We start from the raw sequence: 27,322 nt of genomic DNA, 5'->3' as shown, positions 1-27,322 counted from the left end.
ATGAGTAGAGCGTTTGATTGGTGAATTCAGACAACCATGCGGGTGACCGCCCGGTGCTTGCGTCGGTGGTTACGCAAATTTGACGTCAGGAGATTGGAATAAAAACATTGGAATAGTTTTACGTTATAGGGCCCCAGATTTATATCATGCAAGGAAGTGTTTAATCTTTCCTTTTTGTACTTAGCTAACAGCTCTTAAAATATAACAATTACGTTTATAACAATCAAAGTATTTTTAAACACTGTCAATTACAAAGAACGAAGTGGCGTCTTCCAAGGCGTCTATGAGCAAGCCCAGTGAACGCGTGCTGTCGCGCGCATGGAAGCGCGTCTTTGTGGATGTAAACCACGATTCCTCGCGAGGCGCGGCACGCGCAAGGCGCGTAGACGCGAGCTTGCGCGCGTTCGCAAGCGTACGTGTGATCTAGGCTTAAGAGCTGCGCTCAAAAGCTTTGGTAACAACAGCCAACGGATAGAACTATCGATAACATTCGAGAAACTTCGTCGTACGTCGAGGGATAAAGTTTAACATTTTTTAGCAGGTGAAAAGCAGTGACCGAAGAAAGATAAAGGAGTGAACAGACGACGCGCGGTACTCTGGCGCCATCTCGTCCCGATCTTTGCAGAACCCGTCTAGCACGGCTCATCGCTTTCCTTCTCACGCTTTCACCATACCCTTCTCCTTCGCTTTCCGCCTCGTGGTTCCGCTGCGCTCCGCGTTGCTCTTTCGTCCTTCGCTGTTGCGCTCGTTCGCTCGGTTAAGCCGGCGCCGACGCTCGCCGCAGGAACGGGCTCTTAAGATCTGCGTTCTAAAACGCATTTGCAGACGTTGTAAAAGTTCACGCAAGTGACGCTCGTGGTCTTCCGGAGTGCCACTAGCGATTAGTATGTCGTCGATGTACGCCAAGTCTGCAGGCAAGCCTCGTGTCACCTTACCGATAAAACGCTGGAATGTTTGTCCGGCGTTGGGCAATCCAAAGGGCTTGGGCACAAACTCGAATAAACAGAAGGGCGTTGTGATGGAAGTTCTGGAGATGTCGCTGGGCTCAACTGGTATCTGGTGGTACGCGTTAACCAGATACACTTTGCTGAAGATGATGCACCCATCCAGATTAGATGCGAAATCTTGAATATGGGGAATTGGATAGCTGTCATGCACGGTTTGAGCATTGAGAGCACGGTAATCTGTACACGGACGCCAATCATTCGGATCCTTCTTTGGTACCAAATGCAGCAGCGAAGCCCAAGCACTGAATGAAGGGATAATAATGACGAGTTGCAGTATACGCTGAAACTCCCGTTTAGCGACGGCAAGACGCTCGTCGAACAAGCGGCGAGGACGGGAAGAAACTGGGGGACCACGTGGGATGATATGGTAAGAACCCGCATGGCTGGAACCTTGTCAAATTGCAAGCTTTCGTGACCTCGGGAAACTCGGCCAAGATTCTCTGGTAAGGACTTGACGGTCATCGTCACCATCAGCCTATTTTATCACACTGCAGGACGAAGGCCTCTCCCTACGATCGCCAATTACCCTTGTCCTGCGCCAACCGATTCCAACTAGAGCCTGCCAATTTCTTAATTCCATCACTGCACCTAGTCTTCCGCCGTCCTCGACTGCGCTTCTCTTCTCTTGGCACCCATTCTTTAACCATAATGGTCCACCAGTTATCTAACCTATGCATCTCGTGACCTCCCCACTCCATTTCTGTTTCTTAATGTCAATTAGAAGATCGCCTATCCCTGTTTGCTCTCTGATCCACACCACTATTTTCCTCTCTCTTAACCCTACGCCTAACATTCTTCGTTCCATCGCTCTTTGCGTGGTCCTAAACTTGTTTTCGAGCTTCTTTGTCAGTCTCCAAGGTTGTGCCCCATATGTCAGCACCGGTAGAATGCATTGATTATACGTCTTTCTTTTTAATGATAATGGTAAGCTTCCAGTCAGGACCTGACAATGTCTGCCGAATGCACTCCAACCCTGTTTTATTCTTCTGTAAATTTCCTTCCCATGATCAGGGTCCCCAGTGAGTAATTGACCTAGGTAAACGCACTCCTTCACAGACTCTAGAGGCTGACTGGTGATCCTAAACTCTTGTTCCCTTGCACGGCTATTGATCATTATCTTTGTCTTTTGCATATTAATATTCAACCCCACTCTTATACTCTTTCTGTTAAGGTCCTCAATCATTTGTTATAACTCGTTCCCAGTGTTGCTGAACAGGACAATGTCATTTGCAAATCGAAGCCTGCTGAGATATTCGCTATTGATCTTCACTCCTAAGCCTTCCCTATTTAATAGCTTGAATACTTCTTCCAAGCACGCAGTGAAATGCATTCGAGAAATTGTCTGGCCCGGTTCTTTATAGGTATCTTCCTACTTTTCTTGTGTAGAATTAAGGCAGCTGTAGAACCTCCGTAGATACTTTCCAAGGTTTTTACGTAAGCGTTCTGTACTCCTTGATTACGTAATGCCGCTGTGACTGTTGGTGCCTCTACTGAATGAAATGCATTATGGTAATCTATGAAAGCCGTATAGAGAGGCTGATTGTACTCTGCAGATTTCTCGATTACCTGATTGATGACATGGATATGATCCATTGTAGAGTATCCCTTCCTGAAACCAACCTGTTCCCTTGGTTGACTGAAGTATAGTGTTGCCCTTATTCTATTGGAGATTATCTTGGTGAATATCTTATATAACACTGGAAGTAAGGTAATGGGCCTATAATTTTTCAACTCTTTAACGTCTCCCTTTTTGTGGATTAGTACAGTATTGGCATTCTTCCAGTTCTCTGGGACCCTTGAAGTCGATATACAGCTCGTATAAAGGGTCACCAGTTTTTCATTATGTCTCCTACATCTTTGATTAAATCGACTTGTAGTCCATCTTCTCCTGCCGCTTTTCCCGTTTCATGTCTTGCAAGGCCCTTCTAATCTCTTCGCTAGTTATATAAGGAGTCTCTGCAACCCGTTCATTACTGCTTCGAATGTAGGTATCGTGAATCTTCTGGGCACTGTAAAGCTCCAGTACAAATTCTTCCACTGCTTTTACTATATCTCCGAGATTGCTGACGATATTACCCTGCTTATCTTTCAACGCATACATCTTGGTTTGTCCGATGCCACGTTTCCTTCTCACCGATTTCAGGCTGCGTCCATTTTTGACTGGTTCCTCAGTCTTTCTCAGGTTACAATTTCGAACATCCCTTATTTTCTCCTCGTTGATCAGTTTTGACAGTTCTGCGAAATCTGTCTGATCTCTTGAGTTGGACACTTTCATTCTTTGTCGTTTGTTTATTAGGTGATTTGTTACTTGGCAGAGCTTACCTGCTGGTTGCCTTGGTGCCTTACCTACTACTTCATATGCTGCTTCTGAAGCTAGACTAGTTACGGTTTCATTCAAGTGTGTAAATGCCAGTGGGCAATCTACTCGCGATAGAAGTCCAATGATCGATAGATGAGTAGTGTAGAAAGACAATAAATCCGAACCGATGATGGCAGGGATGACGTCGGGGACGACGAAAACGTAGCGGAATGTGCGTCGTAATCTGAAGTCAATGGCAAGTGAACGAAGCCCGTATGTCGCTATGGTAGAGACGTTAGCGGTGCGTAAGGCTGTTCGCAAGGCTTCGTTGTTGGTAAAACGTTTATTAAAATAACCATAAAAAGTTTCCGCCCCCAGGAAGTGGACCCCAAGCGCAGGGGGGGGGGGGGGGACAAAGGAGGAGGTCAGCTCAGATATTATTGATAATTTTTTTAGTCTTGTATAAATCGAAGTAATCACTGGAATATGAGGCCCCGGCTCTCGGTGGGGACCTGTGGGAAGGCGCCGGGCGTCCAAATCCTGAGGCCTCAGAGTAGACGGGAGAGTGGCTATCGCTCTTTTCCGGTGCTCGGCGAGAGCCGAGTAGCTCCATAGTATATATTGCTGATTCGGCAGCTGGTTCCCAGGACAGGAACGGCAAGTGGCTGATTGCCAGTTGTTGAGGCGCATCCTGGCGCGGCGGGCTGGTGTCTCTGCTGTCTCCGTGACAATGCGTCGCAGGTGTGTGTCTTCAGCACGGGAAAACTTCCCTGGCAGAGGCGTAGGATTTGCTTGGAGGATGTTCTGAAGCGATGCCCTTCGAGCCGCCTTCGCCTTTACCAGGACTATGTCGGGGTCGAAGGAGCATGGAAGGTTGGAAGGTACTTGTGGCCAAGTCTCTGAGGGGCAGGAAAGAAGCTCCCTCGCCAGTGAGTCCACAATTCGGTTGTCAGCGTCCCCAGCGTGACCTGACATCCATGGAAGGAGGACAGTGTGGCCAGTCTCGTCGGCGATTCGCAGCGCCCGGTGTAACGAGTGAGCAACACCATTGCAGGAGTCCAGCCGGGCTCAGACCTTTATCGAGGCCTGCAAGCCTCTGTAAACAGTGTGATGAGTGAAGGCTGCAAAAGGAGGCTTGAGAACGGCGTCGCATGCAGCGGATGTCGCACCCAGTTTCGCCATTAATCGGCCATTGCAGGCAGGGCGGCAGGAGGAGTGGGCCGCAGCGGTACGCGGGCAAATGGCTGAAGCTTCGTCACTGATGGCGGTGTCGGAGGAGACAGTGTGGTGATGGGGAGGAGCGTCGCGAACTGCTTCATGCCGCGTCGCGTAAGACAACTGCCTGTCTGCGTGATCGGCATTCACGTCTTGGGGAATTGGTGCAAAGTCCCCGGTCAGGGGACAATCCTAAGGAACAGAAAAGAGGACAGAGGCGTTGAGGGAACTGGAAGATGAAGAAACGAGAGGATGCTACGACCAAATATTGCGTATCTCATATAATTCGAATTGATGGGAATGCTTGGCAGCCTCGGCTATTGTCGCGATCGGATATGGATATTTGGGATATCTAGGCCATTTGGGCAAGGCAGTGTAAGGGTGTGAAACGCGGCAGGCCGCGGTGACAACCCTCATGGATTCGTGGTCGAGCGATTCGAGTTTTGACGTTGCTTTTGGATCAGACTAAAAGTTATAGCCGTATACAGCACGTGAAATTAGTAGAGTAGTCACGAGGCGACGGAGAGTTCGCTCCTCACTTCCCCAGTTTTTAGACGCGATGCGGCGCATAAGGTGGAGTATCTGATGCCACGTCCGAGCGATGTTGCGAAGCCATGTTGCTGCACCACCATCTGCATCGATGTAGATGCCCAGAACTCGAACACTGTCTTGCTGAGATATCTGCTCGCCATCGAAGGTGAGTGAAAATTTGCGAGGCAGCACGGGCTGCTTCCATGCCTAGTACTACGAAGTTAGTTTTGTCACCGGAAAACATGAGTCCGACAGCCTTTAGAAATGTGGCAATGGCGTCGAGTCCGGCTTGATTGGCATTGGACTGGTCGCCGTCGGAGCCGCCGTTTGTCCATATTGTGACATAGTCCGCATGCAAATTGAAGCGAAGTTCAGGTATCTCAGCCAGGTGATAACAGAGCTGTGCCATCACCAAGTTGAACGATAACAGCGAGAGGACTGCGACTCGCGGCACTCCCAATCGTGATTCCCTCGGTACGGAGAGTGTCTACCTTACGGTAACTGGCAATTCACGGTCATAGAGAAAGCCGCGTATATATGCCGAGGATTTACCTGTGATACCGGCGCCAGTTGCGGAAGCGAAGATCGAGGGGTCAGGTACGGAGTCAAACGCCTTGCATATGTCGACCGTAACCAAAAGCTTCACATCCAAGCGATGGCGAGTGTGTAGGAGGTCCTGCGAGTAGTGCCAAACTGTATTGTGTGCTGTGCCGATGGCAGAAGCCAGTTTGGCAGGCATGGAGGATGCTGTTGCTTTCGATGTGCCAGTCAAGGCGACTCAGTGCCATTTTTTCCATAAGCTTTCTGGCCTGGGAAGTCAATGATATAGGCCGAAGGTTGCTCAGAATAGAGGATGATTTTCCGGGTTTGGGAATGGGGATGACCGTTGAGAGCTGCCATGAATCGGGCAGTTTTCCATTGTCACAAACCTGATTAAAAAGAACAAGAAGGTCCTCGAGAGAATTATCGGGAAGGTTGCGGAGCATAGCGCATGTAATGCCGTCCGGGGCTGGTGCGCTGAACGTCTAACTGAAAGCACTGCAGCCTAAAGTTCCGCTTTTGTGAAAGCTGAGTTCATACCATCGCCCATCGTAGGCCGGCTTGGGTTCGAAGTAATATTCGAAGGATGATATGAGGGTGGGAGGATACATTGGGGAAAATGAAAGAGCTAGGTCTTCTCCTGCTGTGCGAAGGCGGGTGCGTTGGCATAGTCCTCGCAAGGTGCTTAGAATGACGACCACTTCTGGATGGGGCACTACACTAACCTGGGCGCCCGTGTAAGTATGGAAAGACATGGCCCCAATCTTGTGCTAACTGTAAGCAGACGGCTAGCTCGAGGGAAAGGTCATGTGTGGCCGTCAGTGATCGCCCTTGTCGTTTTCCGACGAGGTATAAAGTGTCGTGCACTTCCTAGTCCGATGTGCAAAACGCAGGTGATACCAGCAGGTTCGCTGGAACTGAGGGGTCCTTGCCCTCGACGACGAAAAGACGACGCAACAGTTGCGCGCGAAAAGACGACGAAGCACGCGGACTTGAAGAGCGCTGGCGTCGTCTGGGCTCGTGAAGTGAAGAAATGGCAGCCGTTGGGTCCTCAATGCGCGCTTCGAGCTGGGCGACAGCTGAGAGCTCAGGCTTTGTCGCGACGACAGAAACCGAAGGATCGGCAGCCTCGTCACTTTTATCGGCGAGTTCGGCCAGACGGTCTAGCGTCGTGTCATCAGCGGCGGCAAAGACGAGGCGAACAGTTTAGGGAAAGCGCAGCAGGAAAAGTTGCTTGAGCGTAGCGCTGTGAGTGTTGACGTTACCTTCGCCCAAGAGCTGCCCGCATACGGTGCAGCATTTTGGAGGACGAGTGTCGACAAGTTCGTTGCTGGTCAAAAGTTTTTGCAGCCAAGTGCATTCCGAAGGTACGGTACGCGTCAGGATATTTGCCTTGAGGTGCTCATACAGGTTTTAGCCCAAAGGCTGGGCGAGGACGTCAGTTAAGTCGTCGACTACTTCGCGTGGTAGTGACGAGATCACTTTGTACAACTGCGTCGTCTGCGAAGTGATCCGGTGCAGGTGGAATTGCTCATCTGCCTGTGGAAACTGCACCTGGGGATTCTGCGTCCAAAAGAGTGGAAGCTGAAATCGAACCTCTGCGAAACCTGTGAGGCGAGGGCTTGATTCGGTTGATGGGCTCGACGCGACGAGGGCTTGTTGTGCAGCATTGTTGCTAGGTTCGGTCATGCTTAAGTCCTACGTCCCGCTGTAGAGCGCTAAAGGAAAGAGGACCGACACGTAAGCTGCAGAGCTGATACTGAAGCCTACGCCCCACTACCTTCATTATTTCATTCGCTGTTCTTGCTGTGAGCGTCCTCTGGCATTGCACCAGATGTGGGCGCTACATGAAGCCTTGGAAATCGTCAAAAAAATTTGCTGTGGTTGGAATTGAAATGTAGAAAATAAGAAGTAAAAGGGAAGTGAAAGAAACCCGCCGTGGTTGCTTAGTGGCTATGGTGTTGGGCTGCTGAGCTCGAGGTCGCTGGATCGAATTCGGCCACGGCGGCCGCATTTCGATGGCGGCGAAAACACCCGTGTACTTAGATTTAGGTGCACGTTAAAGAACCCCAGGTGGTCCAAATTACCGGAGTCCCCCAATACAGCGTGCCTCATAATCAGAAAGTGGTTTTGGCACGTAAAACCCAATTATTTTAAGTGAAAGTAGATGAAAAGATAACATGCCGCCGGTGGGAAGTGAACCCACAACCCCCATATTACGCGCGCGTTGCCCTATCCATTGTGCTGCGCACCGGCTGTCGATGCGTCCACTAACTTGGGTACTTATATTTACTATATCCAGCCCTAGGAGTGTTAGCCAGCCCCACTAAAGCCATGGTGGGCGGATGTGGAATATCATTTTTTTTTTGCCCGATGGCGTCACGTAACACGTGAACTTAGGAGCGCAGGCACGTGGCTAATAGACCCTCGCATGCTGCCTAATGACATTAATGTTGCCAGATTAGGTCACTGAGCAGTGGTGCTAAGCCACAACCAATGCAAACACTGTTTCGTTGAATGTAGTTCACTTCATTGAAGTATACAAAAATGGATTGAGGATACATTATCAAAAGGCCATAAAATCAGCGTGATTCAAACTTTTTTAAAACACTACTTTCTAAAACAAACACAGAAGAAGAAAGAAATTTGCCTAAATTCCCAACGGCTTCTGTACTCACTCCGCGCAACGCATTTCGGCGGCTGGCCTGTCCACGTTCCGAAATAGCAGCGCAGATCTCCTCCATCCTCCAGTACAAAGGGCGTTTCACATTCATAAACTGCAAGCGAGCCATGTGAAACATCCTGATGTGGCCGTGGATTACCGCCCTTCACGCGATTAAGAAGGTCTTCGAAGCGACAGCCAACTGCATAGAACGAGACACAGAAATGGCGGCATGTTACTTAAAATTCGGCTGAGGCCTCTTCAACACTCCGTTGCTAATTGCACTAAGCTTGCAATCTTCATTTCTGCTTCTTTTTATAGAATGATTTTCTTGAATTGACTCGTGACAGACCAATGAGCATTTATTGCTATACAGAGTGTTTATTTGTGTCGATAAATATTGTATTCACTAGAGCAAGATATGTCCGCTACGCAAAATAAATATCACCTTACGTGTACTCTATTTTTATCTTTGCTCTGGAGCTTTGAATTGTTGCTGCGATTTTGGAATACCAGGCTCTTTAAAAGGAACATCATTCGCCGAGACACAACTAGAGAGCCAAAATACTTTTTTATATAGAATAATTAGTTATTGCTCCAAATTCTTACCCTATTAATCCACATTTTTACGTAATGTCTGAAAATGTGACGGATGTAGTCTTAGATAAAACTTTAGCTCCAGCACACAAGGACTGATGGGAGACGTATACAGTACGGTGTGCTAGGTGCACTTCAGAACACAGGTGGTTTATCCGTCCATAGCTTGTTAGATTTGCTTCGCATTTGTGTCAACTCTACATATACCGAATGCATTGATTTTTTTTAATTCAAAAACAAGGACAGTGCATTAACTCGTGTTTATCGCCACTATTTAGCGATATATTTTAGCACACCATGATAGATGCTTCTTAGACGCATTGGCTGGTTTTAGTGTTTTTAAGGTGTGCACATTAGACGATGACTTTTGAGCTTTTTTTTTCTTTTTTTTTCATCTGGAGGCACTCTACGGTAGATAACCTTTCAAAAGAGTTTAGTGAAACCCTTAATCTACTAACACTCACGGTTGAATCGCCCGCCAAAGGTGCAATGCAGTTTCTAGGCATCAAAGTTTAATTGCCTGACCATGACACGTGTTGTATTTATCAACCTAGAGCCAAAAATCCCCTGTTGCCTTATAATTCCGTCCATTCAGAACTGGTTAAAAGAGTATTGCTAACTTTTGTCAAGACAATGCCACAAAAGGGTCCTGCCACCATAAGGTATCATCATCATCATCATCATCATCATCACAACCATCCTATTTTATGTCCACGAAGGCCTCTCCCTGTGGTTTCCAATTACCCCTGTCCTGCGCCGACCGATTCCAACTAGCGGCCGCGATTTCCTCATTTCATCGCCCCACCTAGTCTTGTGCCGTCCTCGACTGCGCTTCCCTTCTCTCAACACCCATTCTGTAACCCTAAAAGTCCACCTACGCATTACATGACCTGCCAAGCTCCATTTTTTCTCTCTTAATGTCAATTAGAATATCGGCTATACCCGTTTGCTCGCTGATCCAAAGCGCTCTCTTTCTGTCTCTTAACGTAACATTCTTTGTGCCATTGCTCTTTGCGCTGTCCTTAACTTGTTCTCAAGCTTCTTTGTCAGTCTCCAAGTTTCTGCCCCATATGTCAGCGCCAGTAAAATGCAATGAAACTAGCTTCCTTTTCAATGATAATGGCAAGCTTCCAGTCAGGAGCTGACAATGTCTGCCCTATGCGCTCCAACCCATTTTTATTCTTCTGTAAATTTCCTTCTAATGATAAGGGTTCCCTGTGATTAGTTGACCTAGGTAAACGTACTCCTTCACAGACTCCAGAGGCTGACTTGCGATCTTGAACTCTTGTTCCCTTGCCCGGTTATTTATCATTATCTTTGTTTTCTGCATATTAATCTTCAGCCCCAGTCTTGCACTCTCCCTGTTAAGGTCCTCAGTGATTTGTTGCAACTCATCTACGGTATTGCTGAACAGGATAATGTCATCTGCAAACCGTAAGTTGCCGAGATATTCGCCAATGATCCTAATTCCTAAGCCTTCCCAGTTTAATAGCTTAAATACTTCTTCCAAGCACGTAGTGCATAGCACTGGTGAGATTGTGTCTCCTTGTCTTACCCATTTATATATAGGTATCTTCCTACTTGTGGAGAATTAGGGTAGCTGTGGAATCTCTGGGGATATTTTCCAGGATATTCACGTAAGCGGCCTGTACTCCTTGATCGCGCAATGCATCTGACTGCTGATATCTCTACTGAATCAAATGCCTTTTCGTAATCTATGAAATTCATTTAAATAAGCTTATTGTACTCTGCGGGTTTCTCGTTTACCTGATTAATGACATGGATGTGATCCCATGTAGAGTATCCCTTCCTGAAGCCAGCCGGTTCCCTTGGTTGCAGAGTATCCATTTCCTTATTCTATCGGAAGTTATCTCGGTGAATATTTTATATAATACTGGGAGTAAGCTAACGCATGGGCCTATAATTTTTCAATTCTTTAACGTCTCCCTTTTTGTGGATTAGTATAATGTTTGCATTCTTCCTGTTCTGTGGGAGCCTTGAAGTCGAGACACGGTTCGTATAAAGAGCCGCCAGTTTTTCAAGCTTTAGGTCTCCTCCATCTTTGATTAAATCGCCCATTATTCCATCTCCATAGGGTTTATAGAAGCCTAAAAAACAGTATGAACGTTTGTGTGCTGCACGGTACCCTAAGACCGTGCAGGTATCTGTAATGGAGGGTTTCCTCAGGAGGTCTCGTACGGGAAGTGGCACCCAAGGTACAGTAAATGAACAGCTGTCGAATAAACGATAGACTGCGGTTGTGTCCCACCTACATAGGACGGCACAGTCTTAAAGCCGGATGAACGCAAGACTGTCTTTTTTTTTTTTTTTTACACCTGATAAGCTTAGCAAAGTGAGTCGGTTGACAAACCCGTGCCGTAAAGCTGCATCTGGGTGTTCCAAAAGACGTCGAAACCGTTTCGCTGATTGTGAAGAGGCAGTGGTGTATGAACTGCCATTTCCCTGCGGCACGAAAGAACAGACGGCATAAGTGAGCATAATTTAAATGCAGAGAATTGCCGCGACGGTCGTTCGTCTGTTCACTGTCGAGAGTGCGGCAGTGCTCCTTTGTTCAACGATTGCGTGATTCTTGCCAGACACAGAGATAAGGGTCTGCGAGAAATTATAGAGGCACCAGCTATCAGGCGTAAAGGTGAACGCTGTGTTTGCACTGCGTCTGTCGACATGCCAGATAAATAGACGGCCTTTTTGAAAGGAGCAGTACGACGCGTTATCCAAGGGTGGCGTTGTTGCGTATGGTCTATAAATGCACGAATTTTCCAGGAAATAAACTGTTGAAGTAAGCGCACCGCGCTATCTATGTCTCAAGCCTGTCCTTTTTTGCGGCACGAAAATGTTATCCAAGTTCGAATGCCCACACGCCCAACACACAGCAGTGCTAGGTATACATTCCTTAATTATTTCTAAAGAAATATACCTGACGGATGCGCAAAGTTTTCTTAGGTATAAGTCGCACACGTGCACGGCTGATTTCTCTAAATATTCGTTGAATAAGAATAGGAAAATTACGCCGCACAGCCAAGTTGCGCGCTGTTTGAAGCTATTGCGCATAATGTTTAAAGCTACTACGTCTGAATAATACGTCGATCCCCTCGAATTCTACCCATCTGCAACGTTTATTGCAGAAATCTGGGCTAGTGGTAACTTAGACATCTGTGACATTTCCAGCGATTGAAGGGAAAAGAAGAAACACCCTGGAAAAACAGAAAAGACGACAAGACAAGGAGTACCCTGGTCTTCGACTGGTTTTACTTCCCTGAATAAAATACATGTTAAAAGGCATGCAGGAACATACTTAAAACTTCGAAACATAGCACAAGCGTCGCATCACTTGTAATACATGTGGCACACACGCATACATTTTTCGCACACGTAGAATTAATTGGCGACACTCACTGCAAGTACAGTCACCAACACTTCGCGCGAGACCAACACTCAGCACACATTAGCTTTAACAGTGGCGCCACGACGCACACCATCCGAGACCTCATTGCCGCAGCACCACAGCACATTACCTCATTACATCATTACTGCGGGACTAATGACCTCAACTAGGACACCGGAGACAACCGAATTAAGGCCATGAACATGCTCATAAACGCTATGCACACCAAGAGACCAAACGCAGAAATCACCCTGACAACAGTACTTCCCAAGATCGCAAACAAACACAGGCCATTTGTTCAACAATCAGAGACACTCATGGCTCACGCCCTAGGGACACGTAAGCTTAATGAGTTTCTTCTGGACATTGGAAACCAACATGAACACTTTCTAGGTATACTTTGTGGCGCAAAATACATTTCTTGAAAAGGGACAGAAGAAAGGAAGACAGTGAAGCGCTTCACTGTCTTCCTTTCTTCTGGTTCTTTTCAAGAAATGTATTTTGCGCCACAAGGTATACCTAGGAAATCTAAGCACCAACTTGCCCAAGAAGAAGTCCTTTTGCAACATGAACACGCTGAAATAGACCAGGACCCCGACATTCTGCTCGCCAGGGACGGACTACACCCCAATTTTTATGGCGTCAAGGTAATTGCTAACAACATCAAGTGCGGGCTCAGGAACTCATTTAAACCGACGCAACCAACACCTGTAAAGCCCCCGTCCCAGTTAGCTACAACACAGAAACACATGGCTGAAATCGTCAACACCAACTCGTACGCACGTTCCACCAAAGCTAGAACCCAAGAAACATCTACACAGACGTTGGACGCGGAACCAACACCACCTGAGCAACATCCTTTCTTACGGAAGCCCACAACCACCCGCGAAGCCTTCACGCAAACAGCTACATACACTAATAAGCAGACAGATACACAGACAGACATCGGCGCAGGCCTCGACAACAAAATAAAGAGTAAAAAGACACCACCTCAATATGTTTCGCGCCGGAGGTCTGCCTGAACAAAGCACAAATGACTTCCACGCACTACGGATAGCACACGCAACAACAAATCTCGCATTTTCTTCCAATCCCGAAAACTCCCCGCCAAACAAACAAATTACAGATTTCACCTGAAAGCTTACATTAACTGCATTAAACACAGGAAAATCCCAAACGGTCTTAGAATTAAGGTTAGATGTGCCCTCGGCTTCTTGCCCTCCAGGCTATTATAGAAACGGAAGGCTGTCCTAGAAACTACATCGCTCTATTTAATAGATATTCTCGAAGATCACTGGCAGGAACATATTACGATAATTACTAATCAGCTCGACAGCATAAATTTATTTGAACCGGAAAAAAGAGAACTTGAACACTTCGTCGAAACTAGGGAGGAAAACCTACTTCAGGACATGCACCAGCACAAAGGTTTTATAGCTGCAGATCCGATATCCAGGAAAGCTAATATGACCCCTACAGCACATAGCTGCACAGATAATGCTACAAGCGAGCATCCAGAGCACTGCAGCAACGTAGCAGACATATCACTGAGTTTAGTCCCAATGAAGTTGATCTCCTGAAACGTGGTCAACCGCTTTGTCCCACGAACAATGGAGTAAACGAAAACGAACTCCCAAAAATATAACAGAGTTTTCAAGACGCATGCGCATCGAGTAATTACTTTAAAATAGGCCATACCTAGGGAAAGCAGGTTAGAGACTCTCTTAGAGAACCTAGCACGTGGGCACCGGAAGCCGAGCAAGTGCCCAGACCATGATTCATACACAAAGCTAATCTCAAAGGAAATTCTAGAGACAACGCGGCATTGACACAAACACAAAAATTTGTCCCCCGTCCAGAACCAAGTTCTTAAAGAACTTACCGAAAGAAATAATGTTGTAATAAAACGAGCAGACAAAGGCGGCAGTATCGTACTCTAGCCTATAGAAAAGTACAAAAATGAGGCCTCCAAACAATTGAGTAATCACACCCATTACAGAAAACTCGGCTATAACCCAAGTTCAGACTAGAGCAATGTTGTACAAAGCACAGTAGCGAAGTTCCTGTCCAAGCAACTCCGCTACTTTGTCCTTGGGCATCGCGAAGCGATGCCTATGAACCTGTCACTTAGGTTAGTTCTCACGCTCAACTATTTCGAATTCTATTCTATTCACTACTTGCAACCTTTCGGCGCTACCATGGGAACACCAATCGCTCCCACGTATGCCAACAATATTCATGGGACAGCTTGAAGCAAACTTAATAAAATCAAAGCCTTTTTAAAACCCTATCCCTATCTGCGTTACACTGACGACATATTTATAATATAGGAACACGGCAAAAGCATGTTAACCGAACTAATGAGCCATCTCAACCGCTTTCACCCGATTATTAAACTTACTGCTCACCACTCTACTAGGGAAATCAACTTCCTCGACACGACGGTCTGCATAGAAGAGGGAAAACAGCGAACGACAATTTACTGGAAGCGTACGCATAGCCAGACTACAACAGTCAGCACCCACGAAACTGCAAGCAAGGAATTTTTGTGGGACAAGCGAAATTAATAAGGAGAATCTGCAGCGAAGACAACGATTATGTGCACCACCTAAATGACCTCAAAACAACGCTAGCAGAAAGAAACTATCCACAAGTTCCTCTTGACAGAGCTTATGACGTCGCGTCAAGATTGGTGTGGCTGTCGGAATTATATAAGAAACAGCCAGAATCTGAGAGACCAGCAGCCTTTACAACAAAATAATCTAATGGCCTCCCAAACATAAACAACATCCAACCAAAAAGCCACCCAATATTATCAAGTTAAGGGCGTCTGAAAAAACGGTGCCCGGTGGTACCAAGGGTGACCTATCGCCGTAAGAGAAACTTTAATGACCTGTTAGTACACGTAGAAGTCGGCCAACAACATTCCCCCATAATAAAATTTGCGCTCTTTCTGTCTCCGTCGCCTTTTCCTGTGGTTGTCTTTTTTGAATGTGCAACTTGGTTCTTCAAAATAAAAGCATGTTGTCGCCCCAGGTGCAAAACCTGCAGGCACCTTCTAAGTGACATTAAAATTAAAAGCACGGCAAGTAGTTATACAAACGAAGTGAAAACTGGCTTTACTTGCACTAGTTCCGATGTGATGTATATTTAACCATGCAGTTCATAACTTCGATTGACTTAAACTCTACATCCCGCAGTAAAGTTACTATTCTGCGCGAGACAAAAAGTACAGAGTATCCTACCTCATCCATAAGTTGAAGACATTGCAACCAATAGTCATATAAGCATTTCAAAGGGAGCTTTAGAATCTATTCGCTATGCTAAATTTCAAGCTATAGGCAACAGCGCATAGTTATTTTCATTGGGTTGATTATTGTTTTTCTTTTTCTTTCGTTCATTCCCTTTTTTCCTGTATTTATAGATTTATGCCATTTGAGCGTATTTCTTTTTTTTTTTCCACGAGCACAATTTTCTGCTCCTATTTTTATTCTCTATTTCAGAGAGACGACAGGTTACCGACCTCCAGCGGAAAAGATAATGCACCCCCACGGTGGTCCCAGGCCGCTTCCACGAAAAAAAAAAAAAAAAAAACGCACGGCCGGCTGACACACGGCGCTTCCTCACATTTTACCACCGACGTTGAATAGCACACCTTTCTTCGAAGGCGAAATCCTTTCTAGGCTCGTGGTGAAGTTTGTGTCAGCAGACCTGACCACCGGAGTGTCCGCCGAAACGCCATCACGCCATATGAAGACAGATTAAAGAATGAAAAATGATTGATAGTGACAGTGAATGAAAACGTTATAATAGGGTTGGAGGTTAATAATGACTAGTAATGACTAAAATGACTACTAATGACTTGTAATGACTACTAATGACTACGAAATGAGCAATATGTCTAACAACGGCGTGTAATGACCACAATTGCTTACCAAATGCTAATGACCAAAAATGCTTACTAGTGAGCAGTAAGGACTAATAATGACTGAAATGACTTGTAGTGACTAGTAATGACTATGGAATGACCATTATGTCTGATGACGAATTGTAACGACAATTGATTAGAAACAACTAAAAATGCTTAATAATGACCAGTAATGACTAATAATGACTGAAATGATCTGTAATGACTACTGATAACTCCGACGTGACCTACATGTCTAACGACGGCTTGTAATGACCGCAATTGATTACACATGACTAAAAATGCTTAGTAGTGAGCAGTTATGACTAAAGAAAGAAGAGAAAGAGAAGAGGCAGAGAAAAAGAGGCGAATGATAAGAGGCGGAAGAGTAGGCTTTCGCTGTTCACTTCTTAAGAGAGATCTTAGGAGACCCTGTAACTTTCAGTTCTACACCCTCGCCGCTAACACACCCTCGGTCGTTACCTCGCCCACACGCCTTACACACTATCCCCTTTAGAAGAACCCTACCTATACATATTGTGCCGAGGAAAGCACATGTCGTCTTGAAAAAGACAAGTCCACTTGTCCATTTGTGGATCATATTGGCGAAAACGGAAATTTCTGTAGGCGTCTCAAAGAGCACAAGAATGGTGTCGCCAAAAGCCACACAGTGACAAATGCCCTCGCAGAGCATGCCGAGAAGACGGGTCAGGAGATAAACTGGGGCAACACGCGCATCGTGGCTACAGAGAAAAACTTGACAACGAGGCTTAATCTCGAATCGTTAATAATTCAAACGACAAATAACACAATCACTAGATCGTCTGGCACTCTAAACTACGTGTACTCCCGAACTTAGCGTCATGTGCGAAACGACATTTAAGAACCTTGTGCTTAGCCGACATTCCATTGTGAACAAGGGATCCGTACGGATCCCGAAACGTCATTTCATTTTTATTTTGACCTTCAGTGACTCGCTTCATTTTGTAATATCGTCATTATGCTGCCATTGTCAAACCGTCACTGTCATGCCGTCGTGTCATCGTCTACATTTCAGCTTAGTCATCTGTTTGTCGTCACGCCGTCGTCTTAGTACGCTCGTCGTCATCCCATTGTCCTCATGTCGTCGTCGTCATCACGCTGCCTTCGTTGTGCCACCGCCATCACTTAAGAATCGTCATCTAATTGTCGTCGTCGTCATATCGTATTTGCCGTTCCATCAATGTAATTTTTTCGTTCTTCCACTGTCGTCACTGCGTCGGTATCATACAGTGGTCATCATGCCGCCATGCTCATGAGCGACCTTGGCAAGTGAGTTCTTTTGTAAAGTGGGACGATACCGGAGTATGTCACATATAGCCGAGGGAACGGAAGTTTCAGAATGGCCATTACATACGCTAAGTAAACATGACTTCAAAAATATTGTGTGTTGCTTCATAGCTCGAATGGTAATAGCATTACCGTCGACAGCCATCGTTAGATAAGTTCAGCTGCATTTTTTTCTTTTTTGGCTGGGAGCCCGTAGTTCGGGATTTTTGTGGTAACAGTTACAAGCAAATAACACGAGCAATGATCTCCTTTTGGTAGGAAATATTTTATTTAAACAAGCAAAATCCCCCCCAGGAACATGTGATGGCAACAAACTAATCAATACAAATCCTCGTTGTCATTGTTAAAGCATTTAAAAGAAACCACCTACCCAAAACAACAAATAGGGATGGGTTTGGCGATTCCTTGCTTACTTTGTTCTCGGTAATTTTTTAGGAAAGGAAGAAAGCCCAAATACTGCATGTAAGTATGCTTCGAAAGAGGTGTGATGCTTTTCCTTATCTTACAAGTCGTCATTCACACATATTATCATATGATATGCGTTGGGAGCATTTCGATGACCATATATGATATTGTCGTCCAATTTTACTGGTTCCCAATATGTGCTCTTGCAAGAAAATTATGGAATACCAACTAGACCAATCAGCCACTCTCCTTTGAACGTAACGTAGTTGGGTGAACATTCTGTGATCACAGCTACTGTTAACAATGCTGAGCAACGTCAGCGCTGCGTCAATTCGCTTCTCATAGCTCATTACATCCATTTACATATATGCGACGTGTGTGAAATGCGATGCAATGCGCCACCATCGCATTCATGGAAACGTGGCCGGCTACTAAAAAAGCTACAAGCTTTCCTTCTCTTGACTTTGACAGACGGTGAATACCTTATATTTTAATATATGCCCATTCTCGCTCGAGTGCTAAAGGACAACGAGGTACATACCATATTCATACGTTAAAATATTATTATTATGATATGTCTTGACCACTTAGTCACAGAAGGTGGGTAGTGTTCATTACTTTTATAACACCTACATTTACTATTATTCTTTACGAAAGGGCAAACTTTGGGGACATAGCGGGTTTAACCCAAATTGCATAATTGTTGTTCTGGGTCTAAAAATTGGTAATTCTCGGTTTTACCTCAGAATGAAGCACCGTAACTTTAATGTGTATTCTTTGTTGTGCTCCCATGAAGGGCCTTCAGGCACAAACTGTTTGCAGCAGCTTTACGCCTGAAGGACACCAAACAAATTGTTGGAAATAAAGTTCTGATTTTGAATCTGAATAAAGCGAATAACATTCCAGAAGCGTTCAGCTATTTGCTTACATTGACAATCATTGTCAATTGCATCTGCAGAATATTTTTTGACAGTGCGGTGGCCATTTATGTTTTTCCTAATATCATGATGACGTCACTTTTTTTTTTTTTACAAATCATAGCTCGCACGCGTAATAAGTATCAGTTAGCGTGGTTTATTTTGTACGAATTGTTTTCGTACTTTTTATGACATTAACATAAGCAAAAAGGATGTCTTCTTACTGTTCCTCCAAGTCTTCCTTGTTGCTGCTATTACCGCTAGTTGCAGGCAAATCCTTCATTTACCTATATGTGACATAAATTCAATTTGTATTTCGTGAATTAAGTTGCTAACCGCTTCGCTCGGGATCGAGGTTCACCGTGTGACCTGCGGCTAAAACGAGAGCGGCGCCATTGCGTCTTTCCGCAGAGCGTCGAAGAATGCCGCCATTGCCTGACTTCTGATAAAAATTATCGCCTCGCCTACAGGCTCTTCATCACTGCTACCTCCGTCCACCTTCGCATTCTTCCAGTCTTTGATGGCTTCGACGATGTCATCGTTTCGCCGGTTTCGAGCAGAACATCACATCGTTGTCAAAACCGCAGTGTATTTCTCTGCTATCACATCTGATACTGCGTTAACCCATATATAAGCGGCGCATGAGTTCAGCGATTCCTTAACCCTGTGCAGCAGGACTACGCTCACTGAAGTCTAGCGGCGGCTACGGAGCTCAGTGTCGGCGTCGCTGCTTCAAATCAGCCAAAGATCAGCCACAGTCAGCCGTCGGGATCTCCAAAATGCCTTCGTTGAAACGGCCTTTCCCTATATGGAAAGTTATCAAAATACACGCGAAACATCGGAATTTGGCCGGGACGAACGGAATTCTCAGTTATACAGGTAATTTCGTTGGACAGGCGCTCGAATGTATACCACTTGGTGTAATGAAGCACCCGCCGCGGTGGCTTAGCGGCTCTTGTGATGCGCTGCTTAGCACGACGTCGCGGGATCGAATCCCGGCCGCGACAGCCGCATTTCGATGAGGGCGAAATGCGAAAACGCGCGAATCGTGTGCATTGGGGGCACGTTAAAGATCCCCTGGTGGTAAAAATTGATCCAGAGACCCCCACTGCGGTGTGCCTCAATGAAATCGTGGTTATGGCACGTAAAACTCCAGAATTGAATTTAACTGGTGGAATGAAGCAAGCACATGGTGATTAGAGGAGAAGAAAAGCAGCGTGTAAGAGTCTCCAACATAGTCCTTCACCGACAAATTGGTTGGATTATAAATTCTACTCAGCTGTATATAAACGAACTGTGGCACTAGCGAGAGATGAACATAAAAACTGTTTGCATTCCTTTTTGTCAAAACCAGATAACAGACGTGTGCTCATAGATCTTTACATAGCGAGAAATCTTCCCGGTTGTCCTTGTGGTCGTCGCACTGTGTAGTATTACTGTCCCCCAAAGGGGCAGCTGATTGGCTAGAAATAATCGCAAAGCGACTTCAACGCTTTTTTTTTGCCGTGCCTTACACACACATACGCACACGCGCACGCACACACACACGCGCACGCACACACACACACACACACACACACACACGCGCGCGCGCGCACGCGCACGCGCACGCGCACGCACACGCACACGCACACACACACACACACACACACACACACCTTGCAGAGTGGCAACGTCCCAGTAATGCATTCTACGTCATACAGTAATGCACCCGCCGTGGCCGGGATATGATCCTGCGACCTCGTGCATAGCAGAGCAACCCGAAAATCAATAAGCCACCACGGTGGGTCCGACTTCAAATTTTGTAGAAATTACCATAACAAACTTATCTGTAATCAAGTAATCTTAACTGTACATCAATCGGCATGTCCCATACCGTAATACCATGGTCATGATTAAACTCTTGTTTAACTTCGCTCCCAATGAACTTTTCAAGATTTGCACTGCTCCCTACACTATACATGTACTACGAGCTCTTTTAAACTTGTAAAGTAAATATTTTGCTGCCATTCAAAAATCAAGGTCCTGGTATTTCCTACGTTTAGTCAGGTTCGATAACATCTAACTTAGTTAAGATATTTGAAAAAGTAATCCCTGTTCGGCTCAGTAAGCTTACTTTAAAAATATATATATTTTGCTCGCAACCCGTAGGCTTTAAATCAATTGACAACAAACATTATGGGGTTTTACGTGCCAAAACCACGATCTGATTATGAGGCACGCCGTAGTGGGGGACTCTGGACCACCTGGTGTTCGTTAACGTGCACCTAACTGCAAGCACACGGGTGTTCTCGCATTCCGGCCACGTCGAAATGCGGCCACCGTGGCCGGGATTCAACCCCGCGACCTTGTGCTTAGCAGCCCAAGACCATAGCCACTAAACAACCACGGCGGGTTAAGTCGAGTGACTGTTAGATATGGTCTGCTTATGTTGATTTAGGAAGCCGCGCATTCCACTAGCAGGTCCGTCAGGGGAAATTTCCGCATTGTAACTTCAGATACTTGAAAACCCTGTGACAGTGTCGACTATGTACTAATTTCTAAATTATTAAGCTGCAGTGTTCCGGAGTTTATACGCATGATTCCAGCTAGCATGCGCCAGCCTTAAAAAAAAATCAGCGAGAGCGTTACGAGAATGCAGCCATTTCAGTTTTGTTCACTGTGCTCTTCAGCAACTCAATGTATCTTTAATTATAAGCTTAGATAATTAATTAACAATATTTATTTAACCAACCTTTGTAGTACTGCGAAAGTATTAAGCGAAAAAGAGGCAAATACCATATTCGTATAATAATAATAATAATAATAATAATAATAATAATAATAATAATAATAATAATAATAATAATAATAATAATATGTCATAGCTTCACGCCTTGCTTCATAAAATGTGGGCAGCGTTCATTAGTTTTGTAACATCTGCATTTAATATTATCCTTTACGAAAGGTCAAACTTAGGAGAGAAATAGAGTTTAACACGATTTTCGTAAATTATTTTCGGGGTGAAAAATTGGGAATTATCGGGTTATATTCCAAAAACGAAGGAACCTACTAATGATGTGGTTTATCCGCAGGCTCGAATTCATTTCGCTAGAGTCCATACTTAAGCAGTTTACTGTACTAAGTTTTTTTTAATGGTCGGCGATTCACCTCTTCCTCGTTTGCAATCCGTTTTCACCACTTCCCCTGACCTGTGGTCTCAGGTTATTATTATTAATTTTTTACAATCGCTCATCTAGGGACTCCAAGTTAGCGTGCCACGCTGTCATATTTAATTCTTCCGAGGTCACATTCGTTACAGGTTGAATTGGCTTTCGACGTGATTTTTCTAAACCACGCAAAATGTATAAAAATTAAATTAAATTCTAGAGTGTTACGTGCCAAAATCACGATCAGACTATGAGGCATGTCGTAATGGGGGACTCCGGATCAATTTTGTCCTGCTGGGGTTCTTCAATGTGCACCCAAATCTAAGTACACCAGCGCGCCACGGTCGGAATGCGGCCGCCGGGGCCGTAATCCCACCCGTGACCTCGAGCTCAGAAGCGCTACGCCAGGGCCACTAAGCTACCGCAGCGGGTGCGAAATTTCTACCTGCACGGGTTCTTGGAAATATCCTTCAACATCACTTCGTTCAGTTTCCTGGTCACTCTGTTAGAAGCTAGGGACCAGGTTTTAGACATTCAAGTGTCAGTTTTAGGCGCCAAAAACAGGCATTAAAACTTTATTTAGGGCATGATATAGGCCAAAATAAACGTCCAAATAAAATTATAGGATTTTAGGTGCCATAACCACGATATGATTATAAGGCACGCCGCAGTGGGGGACTCCAGAAATTTGGACCACTTGGGGTTCTTTAACATGAACCTAAATGTTTAAGTACACGGGTGTGTTCGCATTTCGTCCCCATCGAGATGCGGTCGCCGTGGCCGGGATCAAAATAACCGTTATAAACAGATACTACAAAATAAGAATAGACACAAAATAGACACTATAAAGCACGACCTATTTTATGTATTGAATGTGTGTAGCCCATTTTGGGTGCAAGAAAACTGGCGTATGGTGTTCACTTGTAAGGACCGAGAGGCAGCAACCACATTGTTGCAAGCTCTCGCTTCGTTTGGCACACGAGAGGTCGCTCTTCTGTCAGTCCGCATACCGCATCCCAGACATTCAATACATTTGTTCTTACACTATGAGCAATTCATCTAAATAAATAAATAAATAAACAAACAAATAAATAACTAAATAAATAGACCATTCTCATCGCCATCCCATTATGGCCTATGCAGGACGAAGTCCTCTCCCAGTGACCTCCAATTACACGTCTTGCGTCAGCCGATTCCATTTTATCCCTACAAATTACCTAATTTCCTCACACCCTATAAACTCCCTGCCATCCTCGACTGCACTTCCCTTCTCTTGGCACATTGAAAGTGTATAATTAGTAGCCAAATATACCGATCTCCCCGTTTCGAGAAGCACGAAGGATTCCCGCCCAGTCAGTCGTCATCAGCCGAGGACTGCGATGACAGCGAGGAAAGCACGACGACAAAAAAAAAAATTGATGTTTGTCCCGTGTGCATATGGAAGGAATTCCTAACCAAATTATGACGTGAGATCCATTGCCCCAGAGCCTTCATCAGCGTGCGTGCGTCTTTTTAGGCGGCAAACCTCGGCTTGTGACAGAGCATGGCACCGCATAGCGCGGCAATATCAATGTGGTAAGCATGCCGGCATAGAAACAGACATTCTGTAGTAGTGGTTCTAAATTTCCAAAACAGACTTTCCTTACCTGGTTTGCAAGTAGGCAGAGGGCCGTCGACCTTTCCGAAACGGCAGACGGGATATGATCGGTTCGGTACCCTCTGAAGTTGGTAATTCTTCTTGCACGTGAAATTCACCATCTCATTATGCGACACCTCCAAGAATTCGGGCTCCCCACCTGGTACATGTAAATTTCGGCAAGGTTCTGCAACAAACAAGATGAAACTCGTTATTTAGTAAATTGTACGTCCCGAGGTGTTCTTACATCGCTGATATACGACCCGTACATTACAGTTAAAAGGAGCTGACTGTTTCATGTTCTACCAACCAACATGCGATCAGCATTTTATGAGAGTCTCTATTGCAATACAATAGTTGAACCTGCGTTAAAGATAAGCGTAGACGCAGTAATAACATAAGGAAAGTGAACTGTCAAAATAATAACACATGACGGTTAAATGTTGCGTTATTATCCATAATTTTATAAGAGGAGAAAGAAATGAAAGTGAGAGAAAAGGCAACTATTGCCACCGGTGGGAACCAAACTGGCCGCGTCCGGATCAAGCCTACGTTGCGTCAAGAAGCCCTTCGGCTACTATTAGGGTACTTATGTATACATATTGCGACTGAGGCGAGATGTAGGCGAAGGATATACTTACAATATATTTACAAAGAAAGCTACGGCAAGGGTAGATGTCTGATTCGGCCCACGTGCAAGCGTTCTTATCGTCATCTTCATCGCTCTGCCAAACCTCCCGTTTATCTATCTATCAATCGCCCTTTAACAACACCCTCCAGCGGCGGAAGCGCCGTTCTGGCGCTTGCTACGAAGGTGAGAAGCTAAAAGGGCAAGAGGACTTCAGCCGGGAAACGTGAACGACATCAGTTGGTAGCGATGAGATCGAAGAAGCAGGGCCCAGGGGTATAATCTCGTAATTGACGTCACCGAGTTTACGAAGCACCTTGTAGGGCCAGGTGTAACGTGGGAGGAGCTTCTCTCATAGGCCAACGCGGCGCCATGGCGGCCATAGGAGGACCAGAGAGCCAGACGTGAAGTGCACACTTCTGTGTCGGCTGTCGTAACGGGACTTTTGGGAGTCTTGCGAAGCACAGAGTCGGTCGCGGGCAAATTGACTAACTGCGCGGGCTCGACCAACGATGTCACTGGCGCGTTCAGTAGGCGAGTGAGGAGCCAACGGAAGGAGAGTCTCGAATGGCAACGCCCGATGCCGGCCAAACAGTAAATAAAACGGTGAATATCCGTCGGTGCCATGCCGTGACGAATTGTACGCGAAGGTAACAAATGGTAACGTGCTGTCCCAGTCTAGGTGATCAGGTCAAACATACATGGCCAGCATCTCAGTCAGCGTTCGGTTCAGGCGCTCGGTCAGTTCATTCGTCTGTGGATAATAAGCGGTGGTGAGCTTATGTCCAGTGACGCAGGCACGAAGGATGTCATCTACCACTCGTGAGAAGTACCTCCCACGATCGGTGAGGAGCTGCCGAGGGGCACCATTATGTAGAATTACGTCGTGCAGGAGAAAGTCAGCGACGTCTGTAGAACAGCTTGTCAACAATGCCCTGGTGATTGCGAAGCGCGTGGCGTAGCCTGTCGCGACCGCGACTAATTTATTTTCAGAGATGGACGTAGGGAAAGGGCCCAGAAAGTCAAGGCCGATGCGGAAGAAAGGCTCTACAGGGATATTAATAGGTTGTAGCAGGCCCGCAGGCAGCGCTGAAGGGCGCTTGCAGCGTTGGCAGCGTTCACAAGCAGCGACGTAGCGGTGCACGGAACGCTACATGCTAGGCCAGAAAAACCGACGCTGGATGTGGGCGTGTGGACGGAAGACACCTAGGTGACCGGCACTTGGTACGTCATGAAGATGAAGAAAGCTGGAGCGTAGATGGCGAGGTAAGACAAGCAGAAGTTCTGGGCCGTCTGAGCTGACATTGCGACGATACAGAAAGTTGTCGTGTAGCTCAAACAGGCAAACGAAATGGTCTCGTGATGGAGCGGTCAGACGGTAGACGATGAGCAGTAAATGCGCTCCTCGTCGCTATTCGGTGGGGATATCATCTGAAGCAAGGATGGACATTACGCAGGTGTCTTAGTCAGGGTCAGTGAGGTCGGGATCATCAACAGGGTGGTGCGACAAGCAATCTGCGTCTTAGTGCAATCGGTCCGATGTGTAGTGCACAACGAGCGAGTATTCATGGAGCCGTAGTGCCCAGCCGCCAAGATGTCCAAACGGATCCTTGAGCGACGAGAGCCAGCAAAGGGCATGATGGTCTGTAATCACAGAAAAAGTTCGGCCAAACAAGTAAGGTCTAAAGTTGGTGACAGCCCAGACTACAGCCAGACACTCGCGTTCAGTGATGGAAAAGTTCTGTTCGGACGATGAAAGAAGGCGAATGGCGTAGGCGATGACATGTTCCTTCCCGTGTTGTTTTTGGCAAAAGACATCCCCAATTCCATGACAACTGGCATCAGTGCGAAGTTCTGTCGGCGATGAGGGGTCGAAATGAGCCAGTATTCGTGGTGTAGTCAGCAGACGGATGAGAGCAGAAAACGAAGGTGCTTGTTCGGGTCCCCACACGTAAAGAACATCCTTCTTCAAGAGTTCACTGAGAGCGCGAGCGATGTCCGCGGAATTGAAAAAGCGACTGAAGTAGGAACATAATCCTACGAAACTGCGGACGTCTTTGGCTGAGCACGGCGCGGGAGATTGTTGCACTACTCGAACCTTGTCTGGGTCTGGTTGAGCATCAGTAGCACTGACAAGGTGACCGAGCATAGTTATTTGGCGTTGTCCGAAACGGTACTTGACAGCGTTCAGCTGAAGATTGGCTCGACGGAATACGGCAAGAACGGTTGATAAACGGGTGACGTGGCTCTCAAACATAGGTGAGTAGAAAATTACATCGTATTAATAGCATAGGCAGATGGACCATTTATATTCCCCCAGCAGAGAGTCGATCATACGTTCTAAATTTGCTGAGGCATTAAATAGTCCGAACGTCATGACGCTGAATTGGTACAGGCGATCTGGCGTAATAAATGTAGTTTTTTCGTTGTCCATAGGGTCGACTGAAATCTGCCAATGGCGGACCTAAGGTCGACGGACGAAAAATATTGGGCTCGATGAAGGCATTCGAGGGCATCATCGATGCGAGGCAAAGGGTAGACGTCTTTATGGGTTACTTTGTTAAAACTGAGATGATCAACGCCGAAACACAAGCTGCCGTCCTTCTTTTTAACGAGAACGACAGGAGAGGCCCACGGGCGAAACGAAGGTTCGATGACGTCTTTTGTAATCATTTTGTCGACCTCGTTCTGGATGACTTGACGTTCATGATGGGATACGCGAGATGGATGCCGGCGTATAGAATTGGCGTCACCATGTTGATTCGATGAGTTACGACAGATCTTTGGCCTAGAGGGCGACCGTCAGAATCGAAGATGTCACGATAGGACGCCAGAACGCGGTAGAGATCTCGAGCTTGCGCTTAAGTCAGAACGGGAGCGATCATCTTGTTAATGTTGGCGGAGTTGGCGAAGTTGGCGGAGCAAGAAGGCGGCAAAACCTCTGCATCCAAAGCAGCAACCTTGCAGGGATAAAGCGCGGAAATGGTGGCCAGCGACATGCCTTGCGGGATAACCTTAGTCAGCAGGCTGACGTTGAGAAGAAGAACGACCACTGTATTGTCAGCGATGGAAACAGTGGTGTGAGCAAGGGCGA

General features: G+C 46.1%; 1 protein-coding gene across 1 annotated transcript in view; it reads right to left on the bottom strand.

The window, feature by feature from the left end:
- The window catches only part of LOC126547677 (sushi, von Willebrand factor type A, EGF and pentraxin domain-containing protein 1-like), a 226,427-nt gene that overhangs the window by 156,700 nt on the left and 42,405 nt on the right, over nt 1-27,322 (bottom strand). The window contains exons 9-10 of the mRNA XM_050195627.2: nt 23,611-23,787; nt 8,271-8,456 (exon numbers count right to left, since the gene is read on the bottom strand). Of these exons, the coding sequence (XP_050051584.2) occupies nt 8,271-8,456; nt 23,611-23,787 (363 nt within the window). The remainder of the gene's footprint in view (nt 1-8,270; nt 8,457-23,610; nt 23,788-27,322) is intronic.

This window comes from Dermacentor andersoni, chromosome 1 (assembly GCF_023375885.2).
Source record: "Dermacentor andersoni chromosome 1, qqDerAnde1_hic_scaffold, whole genome shotgun sequence".
NCBI lineage: Eukaryota > Metazoa > Arthropoda > Arachnida > Ixodida > Ixodidae > Dermacentor > Dermacentor andersoni.
The sequence above is the reverse complement of the archived record's forward strand: the minus strand, read 5'-3'. Positions and strand labels throughout refer to the sequence as shown.